Here is a 23,025-nt window from a genome sequence, read left to right as displayed (position 1 = left end):
TTACTTGCCACAGCCACTCACCCCTCCCTGCACCACCTCCAACTCCCACCAACCATGGGGCAAGAGGGAAAAGATACAGGTGTAAGAAAAGCGGAGCACACTGAAATAGAAGAAGCCAGTTCTAGGATCGTTAGTCTTTTAATATATTATTCTGAAAAGAAAGGAATTAAAAAAAAGTTCCTGACATCTCTTCTGATTTTTTAAAATTTAAATAAATACCCTACCCACCCCCCACCCGCTAAAATGTCCCTCCTTCCCCATCATCCCGCCCATCCCTGGTGCTAGACCCTCACCCCAGAGCTAAATAAGATGCCTGTTTCACAGCAGGCCACACTCACTACCAAATTCTGGCCATTGGTAAGTACTGTAATGAGTCTGCGGCCCTCAGCTCACCGGAGCCCCTCCCTCCCTTCTCTCACTGGGCTCCCCACTCCAGACTGATCCCCAGCTTGGGGGTGGGCGCGGATGGTGGGGCCTTCAGGCATTGGGGAGAGCGCCAACTTGGTTCCCTTTAATTGCCCACCATTGTCTGCTCCCTGCCCAGGAGTAGGTCAGAAGGGCCCAGAATTGCCCTCCCAACTAAAATAAATAATGAAATAAATACCCCCTCCCCACTCCCGGCTCTTATAAAAGAGCCCCTCTACCTCACACTCTAGCCCCGTCCTTCACTTGACCCGCCCTCCTTCCTCCCTTCCCTTCCCTCCTCCCCCACGCTGACTTCTGGCTTGGCCTTTGCCCTCTCAGGAGGAGGAGTCTACCTCGCCCGGCTGGGAGAGCAGCGGAGGCCCTCACTTCCAACCTCAAACAAACCCTCCTCCCCCAAATCTCAGGGGGCGCGGCTGGCGCCCCAAGCCCGGTGGGCCTGGCGCACTCCCCGTCTCCGGGGGTTAGGGTGGAAGGCAGGGGTTCTCCCTGGCTTTCTCTCACCTGGTCCTTCAAGTGTCCCTCTTTCAAGGCAAGTCTCTGGCACCCCCGCCCCGCTCCCCAGTCCGGTGCCCCGGCCTCCCGGCCTCCTCAGATGGCAGTGTCCCAGAGGACCGTGTGCTGCCGGCGGCAGGGTGGGGTGCCGGACTTGCGGGGCTCGGGCCCCCGCCGCCAGCTGGGGAGGATGGGCATGCTCTCCTGCTTGCAGAGGCCTCGGTCGGGGCGGTGGCGGGCCTTGATCTCCTTGCACACGCAGCGCTTGCGCTCTATCACCTCCAGCAGCTTGCCATCGCGCTCACGGGCAGGCTGAGGCGGTAGGGGCAGCGGCAGCGGCAGCGCGGGGTGGGTCTGTGCCCCTTCCTCCCGCCGCCGGCCCGCGACGAGGGGAGAAAGGAATAAGGGGGGGGGGTCAAGGACCTCGGAGTGACCAGGTCCTGTCCCCCACTGCAAAGACCGATGCCTTTTCCCAGAAACAAGTTCATGTCATGCCCCCCAAGGCCTCTGTCCTCTCCCCTCTAGCTGGGGGTGGGGAGTGGGTGACAGGAACCCAGCCCTTGCACCCTTGGCCTCACAGGGTACCGGCCAGGCTGGGCCTGTCTCACCCTGAGGAATGAGCACCTTTAACAAACTGCAGAATGCATTTTTTGAGTTGGTCCCGCCCCATCCCACCCCAAGGAGACACCTTTTCCTAAATGCACAGAGGGACACTGCAGGCCAGTGGTGGCCCTGCCAGGCTGTCCATCTGATTAATACAGGCTCTTCCCAGGATCACTGCCTCCCCCCCCCCCACCCCAACTCTCCTCTGAACTCCTATTAGACTGTGCCAGCCCCAGGCTGACCTCCTACTTTTCTTTCCATACGCAGGCTTTCTTCTCTACCTGCTCCTTCACAAATAAAAGAAAACCCAACTCCATCCTCCTCCTCCTCACCTGGCTTGGGGCATCCCTAGGCTGGCTGCAGGGCCGGGGTGTGTGGAGCGCGGCCTGCCGGACTCCAGAGGTGGAGGCGGAGCGCCCCAGGCGGTAGCCTCCCGTGAAGTCTGAGGTGGAAAATGAGAAGTGAGGAGGGGTCGGGGCCTCCAGGTTCCCTTCCCGAAGTTCCCAGAGGGCAGCCCCTTCCAGGCTGCCCAGGACTCAGCAGAGGAGGAAAGGGAATTGACATGTGGTGGTAAAATGGAGGGCCCGGGGCATGGACCCAGAAAGATTTCCCCCATCCGGCCCCATCTGTGTCCGGGTGTGGGAAGGGTGTCACCTCCATTGCGGTGGCAGGCAGGAAACGTCTGGCAGGGTATGGGCAGCGCCGTGCGGCTCCCTCCTCGGTCCCCTCCATGGTGGATCCTGGCCAGCAGGCCCTCTGCCCCCTGACTCCTCACCGGGATCCCTGATGCCATAGGGCCCCTGTCCTCACGCTCCACCTTGCCTGGACCCTCGGCACTGCCGTTCCAGGCCCGGGCACCATCCTCGAGCTCTGCTGGGATGACAAGGGGAGCTCAGTGCCTACACATGAGAAGGGTCTTGCTGTCCCCCCAGCAACACACACCATGGCATGCAGGGACCAGAAGTAACTGCCCCTTTGGAAGTCACAGCTGGGAAGGCAGGGACGCTACCTCACACTGCCCACACACACACACACACACACACACACACACACACACACACACGAGGGACCCCATTACTGCCACTTTCCTCTCCACCCACTGGTACCATCCCTGGGCTGAGAATCAGATATTTGCTCTTGTCAAACCCTTTTCTGTGGTCAAAGGGGACTCCCCTGGCCCAGCTTTAGCCCCAGAGCCCCTCCTGGCCTGATAGGGCCAGAATGACCACCATCTGAAACAGAGACCAGGAGCCCTGGTCTTCCCCAGGAGGGGGAGATCCCAAATCCTGAGCCAGGAAGTGGGAAGGGGGAGGTTGTTGGGGGAAGGGCTGCAAGTGAACTAAGCTCAGCTCGGAGAGGAGGCCTGGCAGAGCATTGCGTTGCCAGGCAACGGTAGGGGCCTCCCTCTCCTCTCCCTCCTGTCTGGATGGGTTGCCATGGCAACAGCTGGGAGGCAGCTGTGTTTAGCCCTTCGTGTGCGCACACTCACAAACACACACCCCTGCAGCCTAGCAAAGGGCAGGGCAGGGAGTAGAGCAGGACCGGGCAGGAGGCTACTCTTGGGGCCAGATTCCAGCCCCTTCCCATTGCAGATCTTCCTTGCCCCTCCAGTGCACATGTGGGGACCCCCTCCCCTCAGTCTCTTGCATGCCCTTATTCTCTGGTCTCCTTGAAAACTTCCCACTTCAGGACAATGGGTTGTGGCTTCCAAATAACCCTTCCAACACTTCCCTGAAATCATCACGGGCATCCCCAGTCCCCCACCCCCAAATTCCTACCCCTCACTCACTGTCCAGCTCTTTTGCCTTCCTCCCTCCATACAGGACCTTCCTCTGTAGAGCCCAGCCTGCCCCAAATGTCGTGGCGCCCATCTCCTCTTCTTCCTCCTCTGGTGTCCCTGCACTGGCGATGACATGGGCGCAGGAGATGCTGGCAAAGGCACCCCCATCGGTCCCTTGCTCCTGAAGCTGGATCTTGACCATGGGGGATGGGGCCCCCATTCCACAGCCCTTATTCAGCACCCCCCCAGCCTTGAGGCTCTCATAGGCAGGGGGTCTCTTGAGCCCAGCTGCTGCAGCTGGGTAGGTCCAGAGGGGAGTCAGGGGGCCTGCGGTTGGGTCCGGAAGGCTGTGCGGGGAGGCCAGGCAGCCACGATGGTGGAGGACCCCAGCTGCTGCGCCCATGGCCCCGCTGTGGGGGCTGGACTTCCCAGGCACTGGGGGCCTCGAGCTGGTGCACAGCATCCCATGGAGGACTGAGATCTCCTTCTCCGTCTTTGGCTCCCCAGCACCCAGGGGCGGACCAGCTGGCAGGACGGAGTGCGTGGTCACCTTGACCGCCGAGTACACCATGGTGTAAGACACAGCCTTGTCCTTGGGGGGGCCAGGGAGCAAGGCGGCTGGGGCAGGAGGGGCTGCCGGCGCCCCTGCCGCCTTGGGGCAGATCATGCTGTGGGAGTTGGGGAGCTCCCGCTCCCCCCGGGGCTGGCCAGAGCCCTGGGGTGGCAACGGTGTTGAGTGGCTCCGGGCCCGGCCTGAGGGTCCCAGCAGCAGCAGGTTGGCAGCAGGAGGCGGAGGCGGCGGGGGAGGCGTCTCCCGCTCCCGGGCAGGCACTTGGGGAGCTGGGGTGGAGCCCGCTGGCTCCTTCGAGTGGCAGAGGACCGGTAGCCTTGAGACCCCATCGCCAGGGGTTCGGGAAGCAGGCTTGGCTTGGGGGAAGGCCAGGAGCGGAGGACGGTGTTGGAGGAGGTTGGGGAAGGGTGGGGGGATGTCACAAGGAGTGGTCTTGGTAGGTGTCCCATCCCTCCGGCTTGGGAGGGCTGAAGCTGGCCGGCGGTGGGTGTGGGGCTGCAGGGCCTGAGGCTGGTGTGGCGAGGAGGTTGCGGTCAATGGAGGGGCCCCATTGGCCCGGCCTTCCCCTGCCTCCTCGGGCAGTGGGTACTTCATCTCCTCGTATATAGCCTCGCTCTCCTCCGAGTCCGAGTCGGCACCAGCTGGAGGGGTCGGGCCTCTACCCCCGAGAGGGGGCCCAGTCAGGCCCCCTCCACTTCGCCCTCCTCCCCTGAAGACATCCCCCACCATCTCAATGTACACGGGCTCCTCTTCCTGGGCACCCACCTCAGGGTCCCCAGCTATGCAGGACCCCCTACTGAGGCGCTGAAGGGGCAGATTCCCCCCTCGAGGAGAGGGAGCTGAGGGGCAGGACTCATCAAAGGAGACAGAGAGCTGAGTGTTGGGGCTTCGCCTGGGCTTCTGTGGAGGAACCTTCCGGCTGGACTCTCGGCCCTCTGGGGTTGGCTTCTGTGAGCCTGGGCAGAATGGGAAAGAGAAAAATAAACTGGGCTCTTATTGGGGGAAGGAGATGGGCAGACCCCCTCTCATCTCTTACCCCATCTGCAAGGACATATCTGCCTCTTTATTTCCCCCACGTTCCTCAACTGAAAGCACATAGGTTCCTTTGCTACCAGCCAGCTCTATCATCCTTCCAATGAACTCCCTGGAATCTGCAGCTCCCACCCTAAATTCTGTTCCACCTTCACGTGTCCCTTCCAGGCCACCCCCTCCCCAGGAATGGGCTTTTCAGGGAGCTTCCCCTACCCTTGAATGGTTCATCTCAGGCCCTTCCAAAAAGAAACAACCCTCCCCCCACTCCCTCTGAGAATGGAACCTTCCATTCCCTTGGTTCTTCCCTGAATGGACCCTCCCCTGTAGGCCTCTCTTGGCCTGGAATGGATCCTCCCAGCTCCCCCAGCTCCCGGGAAGGGTTGGGGGTATCTCACCTGCTTTCTTGCCTGGGGGCATGTCTGCCCCCGACCCTGCCATGCTGAGCTTGGTGCTAGGATGTCTCCGGGGCTTGGCAGGGGGTCTTCGGGCACTGCTGTCCTCTGTGAGACCCCCACCTCCTCCCCCAGGCCCAGCCCCAACACTGTCCATGCTGCCCACTGAATGGCAAGAGAGTGAGCGTGGGGCCATGGCGCTGCGGCAGGGGTGGGGGGTGTGCTCCTGGGAGGCTGGCATTGTCATGAAGCCCATCCTGAGGGAGCGGCGCAGCGAGGCGATGTCCCGCACGCGGACCCCAGGCCCTGGGCCGGCCCCGGGCCCCGCGGAGCCTGCAGGGGCCACCTCCTTACTGGAGCTGGAGAGAGAAAGATGGAACAAAGGTTGGGCCTCAGGCCTGGGCCTCCCCCTCCTCTACCCTAAGAGGGGTGTGCAACCCTGTGGCCTCCAAGGAGGAGGAGGAGGAGGAGGAGGAGGAGCCTCGAGGAGAAGGAAGAGGAGGAAGGGGCCTGGGGTGGGGATGGGAGGCTGCCCGAAGGTCCAGGGCACTAAACTAGAAACGTCAGGCAGAATCCCTAGGCTTTAAAAAAGACAAGGAGATTGGGGAGGAGAGGCGAGCAGGGATGAGAGAAGGGATGAGTATGTGTGCAGAGGAGTATCGCTGGAGCTGTGTGATCCCAGCCTGGGCATATCTGGCACACGGCACTCGTGTGGACGGCTTCATGCACAGGTAGAGAGATGCACACGCAGGCAGCACAGCCCTGTCTGGCACATACACCTGCCATCACGGCCCTGCTCCTCCCAGGCTCACGCTGGCCCACACCTGGTCTCTGGCCTCCCGTCACGTCCGGCTACCACGGCCTGTGCTCCCACACCACACCGCGCCTCCATTCCCAGATGAGGGCCGTACAGCCGCATCAGCCTCCTCCTGCTGATCCTTTTCCTCCCTTCCCCTCTCTCTTCCTCTCCCTCGGTGCTGTCCTTTCTGTCAACCTCCCAGGCTCACCTCCATTCCCTTTGACTGTCCCTGAGCTTCTGTGTGAGTGAAGGGAGGGGCGGCTGGCGGGGAAAAGGGGAGAGCCACTGTGGGGTGGGCTCTCATTAAGGCCCTGTCTACTAACCCTTCATTAGGGAGAGATCGCTGTAGTCATAGCTCTGATTAATCTAATTAACAAAAAGAATTAAACTCCACAGTTTCATGGAGGGAGAAGGGAGCAGGGAGGTGGCTCTGACTCAGGCTCCAAGAGGCTGTGCAGTCAATGGGAATGAAGAGAGAGGGGAGCGAGAGCGGAGAGGCCAGGATCCAGGTCCCTGGGAGGGCAAGGAGAGAGGGCAAGCAGGGAGAGGTCCCCAGCCCTGGCTCTTCTGCAGGACCCAGCCTTCAAGTCTCCTACCACACACACACACACACACACACACACACACACACACACAGACACACACACAAAACCCTGTCGCTTGGCCCCCTCATCTTCCCCAGCAGAGGAGGCTGGGAGGGAGGCAAATGGATCTTCTCTGGTGCCCCTCAAATGACTCAGTCCCTGGACCATGAGGGTAGCAGGGTCTGCCCCTACCAAGGTCAGGTGACAGGGGCGCCTGGAGCCAGCCCCACATAGACAGAAAGGAGACTACAGGCCAGAGGTGAGTCAGGAAGGGGTGACTCGGGCCTCCAGGGGTGGGGAAGAGCCAACAGGGTGCTCCTGAGCCAGAAGCCCCCCATGAGGCCAGGATGAGGGCTGGAGCCAGGAGCAGGGTGGGGACAGGGTGTATGCAATGCCAGCAATTCTGTACTGAGCATAGACTCTAAGATCAGACTCATGACGAGGCTGTTGGAGCCAGGAAGGGCAGAGGGATGTGGTCCAGCCACCGGGGAAGCAGAGGTGTGGGACAGCCCAGAGGGCAATCTGGGTCCGCAGCCTTACCTCCTCTTGGCCTCCTCCTCCTTGTGCTGCCTCCACTCCAGCTTGGTTTTTCGGTAGAGGAGGTTCATGTCGTGGGGCAGGAGGTGGGGGCTGGGGGGCCCTGCTCAGCGCCACCAGGCCCGGGGGGCGGCCCTCCCTGGGTCCCGGATCCACTTGGTGGAGATGAGAAGGAAAAAAAGGAAGATGTGGGGTGGGTGGGGGCCAGGAATGAATGAGAGAGAGAGAGAGAGAGAGAGAGAGAGAGAGAGAGAGAGAGAGAAGCGGAGATGTGACTTGGGTCCTCAGAGAGTGGAAAACAGATGGAAGCACAGAAAACCCAACACTGCCTCTAGGACCCGTAGACAGACAGACATAGGAGGACATGTGTACACAGAGTCACACACCCTGACAAAGATGTCCAGAGCCACAAACACACATTCTGGAGAGATCAGCTCGACACAGATTCCCATCCTGTAAATACATCCTGATCTACCACACAGACAGGCCCCACAAATGCACAGCAACCCCACAGCCACACAAACACACATTCAGACACACAAACCACCAGGCCACAGAACCCATATCTACAAACAGAGGACCAGACACATAGATCGGCATGGGTAAACACAACCTAGCATCAGGCAGACACACACAGACATAAACACCCCCGACACACCCACAGCACACAGAGCCCTCCAGACACACACAGATCGGCTACACAGAACTGGACATACCTACAGACAAGGAGTTATACTGGGGCCTATTTGCGTACATCGCACCCCACAGGGGAAGGGGGGACAGTCTGAATCCCCACCCCGTCTTGGGCCCCGAGGCAGGGGGTGTCATGAGGGCAGGGTGGGGATGCTGGGGAAGGGGTGGGGGCACTCCAAGTTGGGTATCTACAATACTACCCAAACATCTATTTCCATTCCCTGCGGGCAGGTTCCCCCTTCCGGTCCTCTGCCTGGGCCCGGGCCTCGGTCCACCCCTATTCCTGCAACACTGGCCCCTCGGTGACCGTCTCCACCTCTCTCCATGATGGCCCAAATCACCTTCTTCCTCCTCCAGGATCTGGGAGGCTCCCGGCTTCCCTCTTCCAGTCCCTGCCCTCAATCCCACCCGCGGGGTCTCTAGTCTGGCCCCACAGCTACCTTCTGAGCTGCGGCCTCCATACCTGCTTTGGTTTCCCTCCCCCCAAACACACTCTCCTTTTCACCGTCGGCCTCACCTCTCCTCCTAGGCGCCCCTCCTCACTGCCGTCCTCTCCCTTCCCTGTTTGTTCCAAACCTGGCGGCTTCATTCCCCTCTCCATCCAAGGGCCCCAGGTTCCCGGGCACCCCTCCCCTTCCCCTTGTCCTGCTACCCTGGGTTTCTCCGTCTCTCGCCCCGCCAATCCTCACTACTCCCTGTCCCCCCATCAAACCTCCCCGCACCAAGGCTCCCCAATTTCCACATCACCGTACCTGGCCTGCCGGGCGCCGGCCCCCCCATGCCGGGCTCCGCCCGGAGCAGGAGGAGGGAGGAGGAGAGACAGAGAGAGACCGGGGGGAGCCGAGCTGGGCCCTGCCGCAGAGACAGCCCCGCCTCCGGGTCCGCCCCCAGACCCGCCCCCGGCCCCAAACCCACCCTTCCACACCCTCCAAGGACGGAGTGGGAGCGGCCGCGCCGCGCTGCGCCGCCAGGCTGGGGTGGGAGGCACGGGGGACGCCGAGCCCGCGGAGGCTGCGGGGGGGACTCGGAGAAAGGGCGCGGGGCGCGGGGGACCTGGCGCCGGCCCGCCCCCGCTTTGAGGCGTCCTCTCTTCGTCGCCCCTCTGCCCCTGCACGGCCGGGCGGTGTTTGGTTCGGTGTCCAAAGCCCCGGCGGAGCAAAGTGGGGCGCAGCGCGTAGCGGCGCCCCCCGGTGGCAGCCCGGGTCCTGCACCCCCGCGCGTACCCCGTGCGCGCTCGGCGCTTCCCGGGTGCGCACCCCGCGTCGGGCCGGGGCGAGGCTGCGGCTGCGGGGCCCTGAGTGCAGTGGGGTGACGAGGCCGGCAGGGGGTGCCGCTTTCCAGGCCGAGGGGCTCGGAGAGTAGCGAGCCCGACCCTCCGAGTCTCTGCCCAGCAGGGGGCGGGCTCCCTTGGCTGCACCCCATCTTCCTGCCGCCCCCTCCCCCCACAGGTGCGGGGAGGGCACCGGGGCTGACTCGCCTATCCCTGAAGACTCCCGGGCGCCCGGACCTCGTTTCACCGCCTGAGCTCAAAGGCTTACTCCAGTCCGCCCCCGGAGCCCAAATCATCCTTCTCCAGTAACTTTTGACTCGGCAGCGGCGCCCGCCAGGTCCTGGGTGCCCCAGGGGTCGACCTTTGACTGGGACCACCGTAGCAACGGTCCGGGTGCGGACGAGGCGGCCGTTCAGGGTCGCGAGCTCGCGCCCACTTCCTCAGTCCCCCATCATATTTCTCTTCAGCTCGGAGGAATGCTCCCTCGGAAATCCCTTTGCCAACACATTAGCTGCAAGAAGACCTGGGTTCTACCCCTAAGTGGCTGAAAAAGGGACCCCCGAAAGATATCCACCCCTAATTTCCGGAACGTGTGCACGTTACCTTATATGGCAGATCTTTGCAGATGTGCTGTGTGGCTTTGGGCAAATCACACAACCTCTCTGAAAGATGCCTCATCTCATATTTACCTCCATAAAGTTGTTGGGGCAGCAAAAGAATTAATACAAGGAGCTTTTTTTTTTTTTTTCTTTTTTTTTTTTTTTTTTTTTTTTAATTTTTTTTTCAACATTTTTTATTTATTTTTGGGACAGAGAGAGACAGAGCATGAACGGGGGAGGGGCAGAGAGAGAGGGAGACACAGAAACGGAAACAGGCTCCAGGCTCCGAGCCATCAGCCCAGAGCCCGACGCGGGGCTCGAACTCACGGACCGCGAGATCGTGACCTGGCTGAAGTCGGACGCTTAACCGACTTTGCCACCCAGGCGCCCCAATACAAGGAGCTTTGTAAGTCGTAAAATACATTAAAGGGCTATTATTGCCCCCCCCCCCCAAAAGGTAACCCATTAAAATACATAACAGCCCTTTCACATTGACACCTTAGTGTGAATGAGTTTTTATGTATTCATGCAATAAACACTTGGCGCCGGGACCAGCAATGTCCCAGGGCCTGTAGACGCGGAGGAGTCCAAGTTGAGGCTGAGTGTCTGAGTTGGTAGGACGGGGAGCGTCCAAAGATAAATTTTGAATAGTTTGTAGCGAGTCAGCGCTGAAGGAAGGAGGATCTGGGGGCGGAGCAGCAGGGCGGTGTTCTGAATATTGCCAAAGGGGAGAGAGTTGAGGAGTGGGGGGTTTGTGTGGGCGGCTGCTTCCTGGACCTCAGGACTTGGGAGGACCTGGGACCTGGCTGTGGTAGCTATTGTTACCATGGAGGGATAGAGGCAGGGTGCAGATGCATTTTAATAAAGAAATACAGAATAAATATATAAACGTGGAGGCAGGAGGCATTATTTTTTTTCCCTAACCCTGAAGAGTGGTTAAAAATTTCCATGAGCTAAAGCTGAAGAAGAAGGGGATGTGTCAGCCAGTCCTAGTCTCCATGCCATCAAATACTAGCTCCGAGGCCTAGGGCAGATAACCGAATGCCTAGGAGCCCCAGTTACCTCCGCAGAAACACTGGAGCTAAACCCTGCAGCTCAGCCCAGGACTGTTTTGAAAATCCATGAGATAACTATGTAAAGCCGGCCAATATGAGGAATTTTTAATGTGCTCAAGAATAGTTCTATTTGACCAAAATGAATCAGAATCCATTTCCTAATGAGCCCAAGAGTGAAGGCAGTTGTGGCCTTTAGACACTGCTTTTGCTCGGATGGTTGATTGAGGGTGCCAAAAAAGAGAAAATGGCGGTTGGGGGGGGGTATTTTTTCACACCGAGCGAGCACTCAGTAAACCCTTCAAGCCTGTGTGAGGATTCTCCATGGCAAAGGAGGGAGGGGATGGGAGAGGTGGGGTGCTTTAGGTCCCCTGGGTTTGTCTTCAGGTGCATCTGTGTGGGTGGCTGTGTGTGCATACGCACACATGTATATGTGACCAGGGTTGGAGAGAAAGTGCAAGTCCAAGTGGGCACCTTTCTGAGCACATCTTTGTTTCTCCACGTGAGGGCCAGACAAGGGCACACCTGAGTGTGCAGAATGTCCCAGCTGCACCACTGACAGCCTTTCTGAACCTCCAGGGTCTCAATATCCACATCCAAAAAGAGGAATACTACGGTGCCTGGGGTTTGGTTCAAATACTCCAGCACAATGCAACAAAAGATATTGGGAGTATAGATGAGCAAAGGTTGGCTGTGAGTTGATCATTGTGGAAATTGCATGATGGGTACCTGGGACTTTATCACATTCTCTCTACTTGGGGGCATGTTTGCAGATTGTCATAATAATCCACTTTTTAAAATAAGGACAGGGGCGCCTGGGTGGCGCAGTCGGTTAAGCGTCCGACTTCAGCCAGGTCACGATCTCGCGGTCCGTGAGTTCGAGCCCCGCGTCGGGCTCTGGGCTGACGGCTCGGAGCCTGGAGCCTGTTTCCGATTCTGTGTCTCCCTCTCTCTCTGCCCCTCCCCCGTTCATGCTCTGTCTCTCTCTGTCCCAAAAATAAATAAAAATAAAATAAATAAATAAATAAAATAAAATAAAATAAGGACAGAGAAGGGTAACGGGACCTTCCTCATACCGTTACTGTAGAAACCAGTAAAGATACATTAACAGCTGCAGCAGCACCCAAACACTGACTGGGTGCTCATGGGGTGGCACCCAGTAGAGTCCCGGGTAAATTCCTTCCCACTCTTCTGTGGATCGGTAGGCCAATGGCAGCAAGTGCCTACAAGTAAGGGAATCCCTGGCCTACCCGCAAGCTCCTCCCCTTTCTCTCCGCCCTCCACAGCCCCTCCCTCCGAGGAAGCGCTGGGCTACGGCCCAGCAGGTGTGGGGTTAAGCCGGTTCTGGGGGCCCCGGGAGCAGCAGCCGCCGCCGCCGCCGCCGCAGCAGCAACTCCACCAGCAGCGGTGCTGGCAGGCCTGGCCCCGGGCCAGCTGGCCAGGAGCCCCAGGAGGCAGTGAGGGCGGAGGAAGGGGAGGAAGAGGGGAAGGAGGAGGAGGAGGAGGAGGAGAGGAGCAGTCAGCAGGCCCGAGGAGGCAGGACTTCCTGGTGTGGGGGTTGTCAACAGCCCAGAAAGAGAAAGGCAGAGAGACAGAACCGACCGGAGCCGAGAAGCGAAGAGAGACCCAGCCGGGCCACGCGGAGGAGTTTTGGGAGACCCACTCGCCCCAACCACCCAGGCGGCTCCACCTGGAGGATCGGGGGCGGGGGGCGGGGGGGGCAGAGCCGCCTCTTCCCGCACCGGTCTGGACACCCTTGGGGCTTCAGAGGCCGCGCCTGGGTTCCACCAAGGAGGCGGGGGATCCTTCTTTTCCGGAGAGCAAACTTTTTACTGAGATGCCTTGTGGGGCAAAGTGCGGTCCCCGAAGAGAACTGGACAGCCTTTGATTCCCGCCTGCGCCCCCCGCGCTGCTGGGGCCAAGAGGCCCCAGGGGAAGGACAACCCGACATCTTAGGCGGCCGGGACCCCCGGCCCAGCTCGGTGGCCGAGGCCGAGAGGTATGGCTCTGGGCTGGGCGGGGCGCTGGGGCAGCGGGGCAGGGCCTGCCCCAGGGATGGGGGAGCTGGGGTGCGGGGGCCCGGACACCCGGCAGAGGCCTCCCAGCGGCGGGGCCAGGCTGAAAAACTGCTTCACCCCTGCTCAACCAAGGCCCTGGAGCCCCCCGCCCTCGGGTAACTGGGTCTTGCGAGTTTGAATCCCAGGGAAGAAATGCCCAACTTTGGGTCTGGGCTGCCTCTTCCAACTCTGTGGAACGGCTGGGATCTCCTGGTCTCTTTCGTCTCTGTCTCTTTGTCTCTGGGTCTCTGGCGGTTTCCCCTTCCTCCCCCATTCTGCTCCCCAGAGAGGAAGCCCCAGAGGTGGCCTGCCCACAGCTTTCTCACAGTCTCTCTCTCTCTCTCTCTCTTTTTCCAGTTTGCAAACTCAGCTCTGGAGTTGGGCAGCGCCAGTGGCAGGAAAAACCTGCCCCTGCCCCCACCTCCTGCCGCCTCCCCTGCCCTGTGCTCCCTTCACCAACCCAGCACCCCCAGTTCCTGCAGGGCCCTCCGGCCATGTCGGACCCAGATGTCCCCAGGGGCCCTGATGCCCCCGCCATGTGGCCCCCCTGTTCCAGGGGTGCCTGAGCCCCTTCGAGGAGCCCCAGCTGCACTCCCGCCCACCTTCGCCGAGTCCTACCCCCAGGGACCATGAGTGGGGGCAAGAAGAAGAGTAGTTTCCAAATCACCAGCGTCACCACGGACTATGAGGGCCCAGGGAGCCCAGGGGGTTCTGAGCCCCCTGCCTTGCCCACCCCCACTGGGCCCCCACCCCGCCTGCCTAATGGGGAGCCCAACCCTGAGCAGGGGGGCAAGAGCACCCCCCGGAATGGCTCCCCACCGCCTGGGGCCCCTGCCTCCCGTTTCCGGGTGGTAAAGCTGCCCCACGGCCTGGGAGAGCCTTACCGCCGAGGCCGTTGGACGTGTGTGGATGTTTACGAGAGAGACCTGGAGCCCCCAGGCTTTGGCCGGCTCCTGGAGGGAATTCGAGGGGCCTCAGGAGGCACTGGGGGCAGATCTCTGGATTCCAGGTTGGAGCTGGCCAGCTTGGGCCTGGGTGCCCCAACTCCACAGCCAGGCCTGTCTCAGGGCCCCACCTCCTGGCTCCGTCCGCCCCCCACCTCCCCTGGACCTCAGGCCCGCTCCTTAACCGGGGGGCTGGGCCAGCTGGCAATGCCTGGCAAGGCCAAGGTGGAGACACCCCCACTGTCAGCCTCCCCACCCCAGCAGCGCCCCCCAGAGCCCCGGACTGGGGATAGCGCGGGCCCATCCCGGGCTGCCACGCCCCTGCCATCCCTGAGGGTGGAAGCGGAGGCTGGGGGCTCAGCAACAGGGACCCCTCCCCTGTCCCGGTCAAAGGATGGAGCCCTGCGGCTAAGGATGGAGTTGGTCACTCCAGAGGAGATGGGGCAGGTAAGAGCTGGGTTCTGGGGTGCGGGAGACACCTGAGGGGTGGTGCTTGCCCATCTCAGCCTGGGCCTTCCTGCCTCCACCTCCATGCCACCCTCTCCCCACCTGTCTGTCCCATCAGGTAGCCTCTCTTTTCTCTTCCTGCCCTTTCCCTGGGAAGCCCATCCTTCTCCCCACACAGCCTTTCTTTTCTTTCTCAGGCTCCTTCTTCCCCTACATTCTGCACCTTCTTTCTTTCTCTTTAGCCTTTAATTTGTTACCTTTGGCCCAGGTCTCCGTTTCCTAATAGCCCAGTCCTGTCTCTCCATCACAGAGATGTGGCCTCCTCACTTTGGCCCTTACCTTCTGTCTTGGTTTCACCCCTTCTGGCTTCAGGCATTGAGGGTGGAGGTCCTAGGTGGGGCTGGGTGCTTGGGCCTCTGGGAGCTGCCGAGGTTGGCAGGGAGGGGTAGAAAGTGGTCATCCCACTGTCTCCCTGGCTGACTTGTGTGTCTTGGGACCCTGCATCTAGGCCTCTCCACTACTGATAACTGGGGTGGCCACTGGGGAATGGGAGAAAAGCAGGAAGCAGCCCAGAGAGAGTTAAATCCTTTGCTCTTTCTGCTTCCTGTCTCCAAAAGAGGAACAAGTCTGGGCTGGGGGGCAGGATGCTTGGGTCTCTGGGGTGGGGGTGGGCAGCCAGGGGTGTGGGGGATGGATGTGTCTGTCCTGAAGGAGAAAATAACACCTTGGACTGCAGAAGAAAAGGCAGGGAGTGTGAGAATGAGAACTTTTCCCCCTTCCTGGCCTTGGGCACAAACCACAGTATAAAAATAACCTGGGACTGGATGTCTGGGCCCTGTCAGGACCGGTCAGGACCGGCTCCCCCACCCCCTCCTGGCCTCAAGCTCACATCTCTCATGCTGCGCCCCCTACTTTTCTTGAGTCAGTTCTTACTCCAGGGGAGAAGATGCTGTTTCCTTTACTGGTCCCTGTCCCCATGCTGTTTCAAAGCAAGTCCCCTTTGCCCCAGTCCCTCTGTCATTAAGCCCTGGCCAAGCTTCCCTTGGACCTGCAGACCCTGCCCATCTGTCCTTAGTGCCCCCAGACCCCTCTCCTCAACCCACATCCTGTGTGCACGTGCCCCGAAGTCTGGCTCCCCTCTCTCAGGAGGAAGGCTGGGAGAGGGCGGGGGAACACCACCTGGGCCCCCTTCCTCTGCTCTGTCCTTCTAACCACTCTGGACTCTCTGTTCTTGGCTTTTCCGAGAAGCAGGGGCCTCCTGGGGCCTCACAGAGGCGTCTTGTTCCTGTGGCCCCCGCCCTTTTGCAGCCACCCCCAGCGCCTGTTGGGCTGTGTGGGTCCATGCCCAGGCTCCACCTCCCCCCCCCCATCTCCGCAACCTAACCGCTCCCCCCACCCCCAGGGCCCAGTGCAGGAGCAGAACCTCACCTGAATCTGAGAAGTTTGAGAGTAGAGACTAGAAAAGATGGGGGGGGGGGGGGGCGGGGGGAGGACCAGTTTCTGAGGATTCATTCATTCTACAAATAGTTATTGAACAAACTATAAGCTCTACCCTCTAGAGCTTACCTTTTAGTAGCAGGGAGGCAAAAATACTTTAACTTCAGATACTATTAGGTGCTATAAAAAAACAAACAAACAAAAAAACACACATAGAACAGTTCAGTGGAATTCACTAGTCCAGTGATGGGGAACTGCCTCTCTGAGGAAGTGCCATTTGAGTTGCTTTAGTAAGTCAGATGACAGAAGGCCCAGACACTCTCTGACTAGCCTCCGATTGGGGGGTCCTGGTTCAGCTGGTGGAAGGGTACTGGAGTGCCTGTCAGACCCCCTCTCTAGTATTCTAGTACCCCGTGAGCCACTTTTTGGAAGCTGCTCACACCCAGTCTTAGTGATGCACACTGTTTCCCTTGCCTCTGATACCTGCCTAATGCCTCCACCAGACCTGGGCGTGAGAGAAGGGCTTTGGGTCAGGTCTCCTGGGTCCTCGGAAGAGAACGGATGTATGTGGGGAGAGATGAGGAAGACTACTAGGCAAGCTGTAAGGTGGCCGGTTCTTTTCTTGCGCTTGATGTGATGATTCCTACCTCTCTGCCTCCAGGTGCCCCCACTCGACTCTCGCCCCGGCTCCCCAGCCCTTTACTTGTTCCCCGATGCCAGTCTGGTTCACAAGTCTCCAGACCCCTTTGGAGCAGCAGCAGCCCAGAGCCTCAGCCTGGCCCGCTCCATGCTGGCCATCAGTGGCCACCTGGACAGCGATGATGATAGGTAGGTGGGCTCTGGATCTCCACCCAGCACCTGGGCCAACTGCATGAAACTGCCTGGTAGGTGTCCTTCCCCCAAGTTGAACTTGGAGAGGACCTCTTCAACAGTGAAACCTGGCCTGGGCACAACCACTGGGCAAAGTTGATTTGGGACCCACTCCCTCTCTGTGGAGAGAGCTGGGTGGGACTCCCTGGCTTAGGATTGTCAAATCATAGACTTTTTTTTAGAGTTTGAAGGGAGTCATTGTTGTCAAATTCCAGAGCTCTTGCAGATTTAGCGATCATTTGGCCAACCCTAAGAATTTACTGGCAAGTGCGCTGGAGAGGCAAATAGGGAGTGGGTCTCCTCCGGGTTCCCACCTCCTTCTCCCTACTGAGGAGAATGGAACGCCAGCCTTTGGAGGTAACATCCTTAGACACTGTGTACACTACTTTAGGATCCTAGGGGTTCTAGTGCCAAGAAAGCACGTCCCTGAGGTTCTGCTCTCTGCACTCGGAACACCAGGAGGGCTGAGTCCTCCCTGCAGCCACCAAGCCAGAGCCTGGAGAGGATGGCTGTGGGGCACAGGGGAGGCACAGGAGAGCAGGATCTGCAGGAGTTTGCCCTTCAGGGGAGAATGTGCGTCCAGTTTGGCGGCACGGTGGGCAGAACTTCCTGTTTCGAGGGCCAGGTTTCAACATAGGAATGTCAGCAAGCTGAAAAGGGAGGAACGAAATTGCGAGTCAGATAGGCACGCAGCTCCCTTCTGGCTGGGGACTGATAGAAAGGCTTGGGAGTCACCACTTTTATTTTGGAGGGAGGAGTGGGACTTCCTGTTTGAGGCTCTGGGGGGAGGGACTTCCTGTTTGGAAGGAAATAAGGGGTGGGGCTTAGCCTTGAGTTTTATGGGTGATGGGGAGACCTCTTCTAGAAGGGAGTCTCTCCTGCCTGCTTGCGTCTTTCATGGCGCCATCCCACCCCGAATCAGGGACTAAGTCTCACCAAAGAAAAGGGCTTGTAGCCTTGGGGAGAGGCGGGAGGCAGAGAGGAAAGAGAAGGGGTGGCCAGGAGCCAGTGGGATGGAGGGCGAGGGGCCTGGTGGTGGCTCCTCCAGAGTGAGGGACACAGTGGGGCAGGGCATTGCTGCTTCTGGGCTCCCCCGCTCTCAGGAATGTGTGAGGTGAGGTGTGAGGTTGGCCAGGGCCGGGGAGTCACCTGCCCCCATGGCTGCTATTCTCAGAGCTTCCCACCCTTATTCCCTCCCACTGGGAGGTTCCCTGGCATGAGGGCTCCCTGTCCTTCCCCACCCATGTTGATTTCAGAGCCAACCTCCTACTTCTCCTTCTTAGAGGGCTCTGCCTCCAGGAGTGTCCTCAGCTCTATTCTTTTGGCTTGTCCCTCCCTCCCTCTGTCCCACTCCCTCCCCACACCCCAGTCTGACCGGTCAGGCACCCAGGCTTCACTTTATCCTGCTCCACTCCAAGCCTCTGGGGCTCTGGCCCAGCCCAGCCCCTCTCCTGCCCCACCCTGCTGGGCCAGTAGGATTGGGTTGGGCCATTCCCCTTGGTCCCCTGGGATGAGCCATGTGGCCCCCACCTCACCTCTGTGGTGTGCCCAGAGCTGGCAGGAGAACAGGGTCTGAGTGGCATGGAACCTCCCTTTCAAAGAGAAAGTGGGCTGGGGAGTTGAGTGCCTGGATCTCAGATGGGGAATGGGGGATGCCTGCCAATCTCAGAATCTGGGGATGGGAGAACAGAGGGTGCCTGGTGAATTCAGACTGCTCATGTACTGCTGGGTGGCAAGAACCATCGTGTCCACAACAGGGCCTGGCAGTTGGAAGGTACTTGAATAAGTGGATAGATGGATAAATAGTTGGGTGGATGAGGGAAAGTGTGGGTAGATGGCCAGCATGGGGATTCCAGGCATTATAGAGAATGAATCCCAGGGACTTGGGAAAGAAAAAGTACATTTATTTATCTAGTGCCTCCGCTGGGTCAGGTGCTACCTCTCACCTCACTAAAGCAACCCCATGATCCCCACTTTCCAGATGAAGAAACTGAGACTCAGAGAAGAAAGGTTTTAGAAACCTGCTCAAGGTCACCAAGCTAGTAAGTGACAGGACTGCATTCGGAGCCTGGGTCTGACCCCAAAGCCACATTCTCCACTCTCCTACTGGGATGCCTATGTCCCAAGAGAAGAGGAGGAGGCAGCCCTCTCTAGGATGCCCTTTCTCTCCAGGACAGAGGCAGGGACAGCTCTCCCAAGCTGGGCAAGGAGCCAACCCCCCTGCCCCCCCCCCCCCCACACACACACTCTGGCCTGGCCCCACCCCAAAGGCACCACAGATCCGGGAGGGAGTATACAGAGGGCAGCCGGATGCCACTTTGTTGGCCTCAGGCCCATCCCCTGCGGGCTCCTCCGAACATAGCTAGGGAGTAGAGCTGGCCCTTGTCCCCAGAATCAGAACCTTTCCACCTCTTCCAGGTGTCCTGCTTCTTCATCTGGTCCTCATTTTGAGGATGTTTCATTTGACCTTCAAAAAGGAAGACCAGCCTCTAGGGCTGTCCTTGCCCCAAGACCCAAGGGTCCCACAGAGCCAGAGTCCCCAGTTGTGCATACCATGCATGCACAACCCCAGGGGGCGCCACTCACATTTGAAATCACTGTCAAAACTTGGAAGTCATGTGAGTTTTCTGAAAGATGGCACTAAGTGTCTTGAAAAGGGGGGCATTTTGTTCTAATTCACACGGTCGCCTTTTGGGTTTGCGGTGGGGGCTGATCCCACCCAGCTAACTTCAAGCTTCCTGGTCCTGGCCCTGCCCAGGGATTCCGGCACAGTGCCTGCAGCTTGCTTGCTCTGGGCGCTCTCAAGGGGAGCGTTTGGGTTGCCGGCCAGAGTCCTGGTCCCTTGAAGTATTAACGTTAGAATGTGACAGTGGAAAGTGCTGTCAAAAATTCTCCGGCACTAGACAAACAGGAGATAGTCATCTATCAGCCAACAAATGTTTATTGTGGTATTATTCCTTTATTTCTGGCAAGAACAAACAACTTACTTGGCATCTTTACCTGAGTGTCCGCCAAGCAAGGCCAGGGTTCCTATTCCTGTGAATCTTCCCCTCTTTGGTCTCTGTGTGTCTTGTGTGTACTGGGGAGGGGGGCAGGGGGCGGTGACCTGTGGTGGCCCAGGCTCCACCCAGGTGTCTCAGATTGAAATAGCTTTAAAATTGCCACGGCTCTCCAGCTGGCTGGCTCACCCTCCACTCTTAAACTTGTCCTGTCCCCCCAACCCCAGGAGTCCCTGGTGTCCTTCGCCCATCCCACCCTGTCCTGCTCTCTCAGGCCCTGTCACCCCCTTGGTTACTCCACCTGTCAGCGCCTTCTGCACCCAGAGCTTGGACAGGAAATGGAAAATTCCCAACTCCCTTGTGCTCCCTTCCTGGCTGCAGGGCCTCATCCAAGGGTCACCTTGAATTGAGTGCTAATTCCCCCCACAGGGAAGTGAGTTGGAACCGACCATCAGGAGAAAGGGGAAAGGGCTTGCAACCGGAGCACAGGAGTGCAGGATGCCGCATGTTGAGATCACCCACTCTGAGGGGGGCAAAGCTGAGGGCTGGAGGACAGGACCATGGGTGATCCTGCAGCACAAGGGGGGGCGGGCCTGGGTGTAGAGGTGGCCCCAGGGCTGAGGTGGCTGAGGGAGAGGTTGGTCAGGTGCGGGTCATGAGCTAGGGCATGAAGCAGGAGGCTGAGACCCAAGTGGTGACAAGAGGGAGACTTGGGGGATAGGGCGAGGCCGAAAGGCTTGTGCAGACTCTTGGCCTCCCTTGGCCTCAGAGGGGCAAGACTTGCTTGAGGGATCCTGAGGCCGGCCCTGGAACCGTTCGGCCGGGCCTGAGTCGACCTCTGGTGGCCGCTTAACAAACTGCAGCCAGGCCTGCTCTCCCCTATCATTGGCTCCCAAGGGCCTTCAAAACGCTTGCTCCAGTTCTCCATGTCCCATCTCCAGCCTCACTTTCCCACCTCCCCTCAAGTCTTTGTTCCCTCCAAGACCCCAGACCCGAGACCCCGGTTCCAGATCCATAGGCTGTGCTTGTTTATCAGGGCTCTGTTTTCATTGCTTTGGTAACCTTTCCATTCTTCTCCCTCAGAGACCTTCTGGCCAGGCCCCAGGGTCACCCATGATGTGGGCTTTGTGTCTGGAGCAGGGGGTGCTTACAAGTCCAAGGAAGATGACAAGTTAATCCGAAACACCACACCACCCACCCCCATCCCAGCAGAGTGGAGCTGAGGGCTTGAGGGAGACCAGTGTTAGTTCAGAGGGGATGGGATGGGTGGAGAAGTGGGGACGTCTCCCTAGGCCAGGCTGTCCCTCACCCTTCACACCCCTCTCTGACCCAAGCCTCAGGCCCCAGAGTCCCTCCCCCGACCCAGCCCACCAGCTGACTTCCCTCAGCCTGCCCCCTTCCCTCTGCTCTGGGATTGGTGCCAGGGTGAGAAGGGGACATTGGCACTGACCGTGTCTGGGAATTCCCGCCCACCATGGAGGTTGGTGGGAGGGGGTCCCCGTGTCCCTGAGGAGCCAATAGCAGCCAGGCTTTGCCCTGGGGGGCGGTGTATATCTTTCAGACCAGCACCCCCTAGGCACTGTCTCCTTTCCGCCTGCCTGGCACCAGCCAGACCCCGCTCTGCCCCGGGGGGCTCTGAGCCCCCCAGGCAGTCCATCTGATACAGCCCTCTCCCTCTGGGGGTTGCCTAAAGCCCTTTCCCTTGGGAATGGCCCAGCCAGGCATCTCTGTCAAGTCCCTGGTGTCATCGTATGAGACCCGAGTGGTGGGGATGGCTCCAGGGCCTCCCCGGAAAAGGGGCTGTGTCTCCTCTCCTTGCTCTCCTCGGGGAGCATCCCCCATCCGAGGGGCATCTGCACCCCCACCTCACCGGGGCCTGGGGGGGCCTGGACAGCGGCCCTCACCCCGCCGGGGGATGGACAAAACCCTCCTCTCCCTGATTCTCTACTGTCACAGGTACAGACAGGGGTGTGGGTGGGAGGCTGCAGTGAATGGGGCTTGTGGAGGAGGCCAGAGCCTGCTCTGAGAAGGACCTGGAGGGCAGCTGGCTGCGGTGTCCAGGCACCTGGTTTGGCACCTGCTCTTGCCCCTCACCTCTCATCTCCCTGTGTCTCCCCAGCGGCTCCGGAAGCCTGGTTGGCATTGACAACAAGATCGAACAAGCCATGGTAAGAGAAGCCATCTTGGTCCCAGGTGGTCCCAGCTCATGTCCTGCTGCCCGTCCTCTGCTGTCCTCATTAGGGAATACTAACTCCCAGCTCCTCATCTGACTCCCAGCTGGGTTCCCTTGGGTTCTTCACCCCCTCCTGTCTCCACCTGAACTCCTGATTTCCCTTGGTCTCTGACCCAGCCCCCATCTCTGTCTTTAAGCCCTAACTTTGTCTCTGTCCCCTCTTTCCACTCAGTGCCCCCCGCCTTCCCCACCGCTTCCCTGCTTTGCTGCTTCTCCTGTGGTCCTTCATCATTTGGGAGCAGGGGCATCTCTCACACCCAGACCCTGGAGGCACTGGGCAATTGGGGTGGCCTGGGACCCCTGACCTTTTGCCTGTCCCGGGCCCCCAGGACTTGGTGAAGTCCCACCTCATGTTTGCGGTCCGGGAGGAGGTGGAGGTGCTGAAGGAGCAGATCCGAGACCTGGCCGAGCGGAATGCCGCGCTGGAGCAGGAGAATGGACTGCTGCGTGCCCTGGCCAGCCCCGAGCAGCTGGCCCAGCTGCCTTCCTCGGGGGTCCCGCGGCTTGGGCCCCCTGCGCCCAATGGGCCCTCCGTCTGAGCCTCCCTTCCCTCACAATGTGCCTTTGGGGGCTCCCACAGCTGCCAGGCCTTGTGCCAGCTGCCTGCCCCCTCTTCCTATGCAGCTTTAATGCCTCCTGATCCCTGGGGATGGGAGTTGAAGGCTCAGAATTGGCCTGTCCCCGCCCCCCACAACTCTTCCTCAATCTCCCCCTAGTGCCCAGGGACTGAGCTGCGGCATCTCCAGGCCTTGAAGGAGGAGGGAGGGCTTCAGGATGGGGTGTTAGATGGAGCCCTCCTCCCTCCCGAGGTGTCAGTGTTCTGGGACCCCTGGCAGTAGATGGCTGGGGGCGTTGGAGTCTCCCTGGCAGACACCCCATCCCCACCTCACTCCCTCAAAGTACCCCCTCTCCTCTGCCCAGGGGAGGGCATATGGACAGTCTGCGAGTTCTGGGATTCAGGTTGTTATTAAAATAATAATTATAATTAAAAAAAAATCCGAAGAAACTTGAATCTGGAGGTTGGCATCTCGTTGCTTGTGTCCAGATGGGGCCTGCAGTGGCATTTCCACTCGTGGGGGAAAGACTGAGGCCGTGGGCTCCCTTAGAGATCTTGTGCAGACTGGGAAGGTTTGAATGTGGCTCAGACAGAGTGGTCCGGAAAAAGAGTTGTGGAAGGGGGTGAGGGGAGGGTGGGGAAGCCAGTGGCC

General features: G+C 59.5%; 2 protein-coding genes across 4 annotated transcripts; one reads left to right on the top strand and one right to left on the bottom strand.

The window, feature by feature from the left end:
• Positions 1-222: 222 nt before the first annotated feature.
• On the bottom strand, positions 223-8,821 carry NYAP1 (neuronal tyrosine phosphorylated phosphoinositide-3-kinase adaptor 1). Of its 3 annotated transcripts, none has more exons than XM_058710635.1 (7): positions 8,427-8,548; positions 7,220-7,371; positions 5,300-5,655; positions 3,311-4,828; positions 2,176-2,394; positions 1,854-1,963; positions 223-1,272 (listed from the first exon to the last, which is right to left on the bottom strand). In XM_058710635.1, exons 2-7 carry the CDS (start codon positions 7,285-7,287, stop codon positions 1,015-1,017), a joined length of 2,529 nt encoding a protein of 842 aa, XP_058566618.1. In that variant the 5' UTR covers positions 7,288-7,371; positions 8,427-8,548; the 3' UTR covers positions 223-1,014. The 3 variants fall into 3 exon arrangements, with proteins under 3 accessions (XP_058566618.1, XP_058566617.1, XP_058566619.1); XM_058710634.1 differs by lacking the exon at positions 8,427-8,548 and adding an exon at positions 8,662-8,821 and having other exon boundaries at positions 224-1,272; XM_058710636.1 differs by lacking the exon at positions 8,427-8,548 and adding an exon at positions 8,662-8,821 and having other exon boundaries at positions 224-1,272; positions 2,176-2,391.
• Positions 8,822-12,323: 3,502 nt separating this feature from the next.
• On the top strand, positions 12,324-22,829 carry TSC22D4 (TSC22 domain family member 4). The gene is made up of 5 exons (XM_058710650.1): positions 12,324-12,829; positions 13,245-14,278; positions 16,377-16,543; positions 21,704-21,752; positions 22,147-22,829. The coding sequence occupies exons 2-5, from the start codon at positions 13,517-13,519 to the stop codon at positions 22,354-22,356; spliced, it is 1,188 nt and encodes a 395-aa protein (XP_058566633.1). The 5' UTR covers positions 12,324-12,829; positions 13,245-13,516; the 3' UTR covers positions 22,357-22,829.
• Positions 22,830-23,025: the final 196 nt, after the last annotated feature.

This window comes from Neofelis nebulosa, chromosome 18, assembly GCF_028018385.1.
Source record: "Neofelis nebulosa isolate mNeoNeb1 chromosome 18, mNeoNeb1.pri, whole genome shotgun sequence".
In the NCBI taxonomy this organism is placed as follows: domain Eukaryota; kingdom Metazoa; phylum Chordata; class Mammalia; order Carnivora; family Felidae; genus Neofelis; species Neofelis nebulosa.
The sequence above is the reverse complement of the archived record's forward strand: the minus strand, read 5'-3'. Positions and strand labels throughout refer to the sequence as shown.

Excerpts from the sequence above, each read along its gene's own strand:
- NYAP1 (XM_058710634.1), bottom strand. The coding sequence starts at position 7,287 with ATGAACCTCCTCTACCGAAAAACCAAGCTGGAGTGGAGGCAGCACAAG. Across the intron at positions 5,656-7,219 it reads GAGGAGGAGGCCAAGAGGAG|CTCCAGTAAGGAGGTGGCCC; the intron begins GTAAGGCTGCGG and ends TTCTCTCTCCAG. Across the intron at positions 1,273-1,853 it reads CTAGGGATGCCCCAAGCCAG|ACCCACCCCGCGCTGCCGCT; the intron begins GTGAGGAGGAGG and ends GAAGGGGCACAG.
- TSC22D4 (XM_058710650.1), top strand. The coding sequence starts at position 13,517 with ATGAGTGGGGGCAAGAAGAAGAGTAGTTTCCAAATCACCAGCGTCACC. Across the intron at positions 14,279-16,376 it reads CTCCAGAGGAGATGGGGCAG|GTGCCCCCACTCGACTCTCG; the intron begins GTAAGAGCTGGG and ends CTCTGCCTCCAG. Across the intron at positions 21,753-22,146 it reads ACAAGATCGAACAAGCCATG|GACTTGGTGAAGTCCCACCT; the intron begins GTAAGAGAAGCC and ends CCGGGCCCCCAG.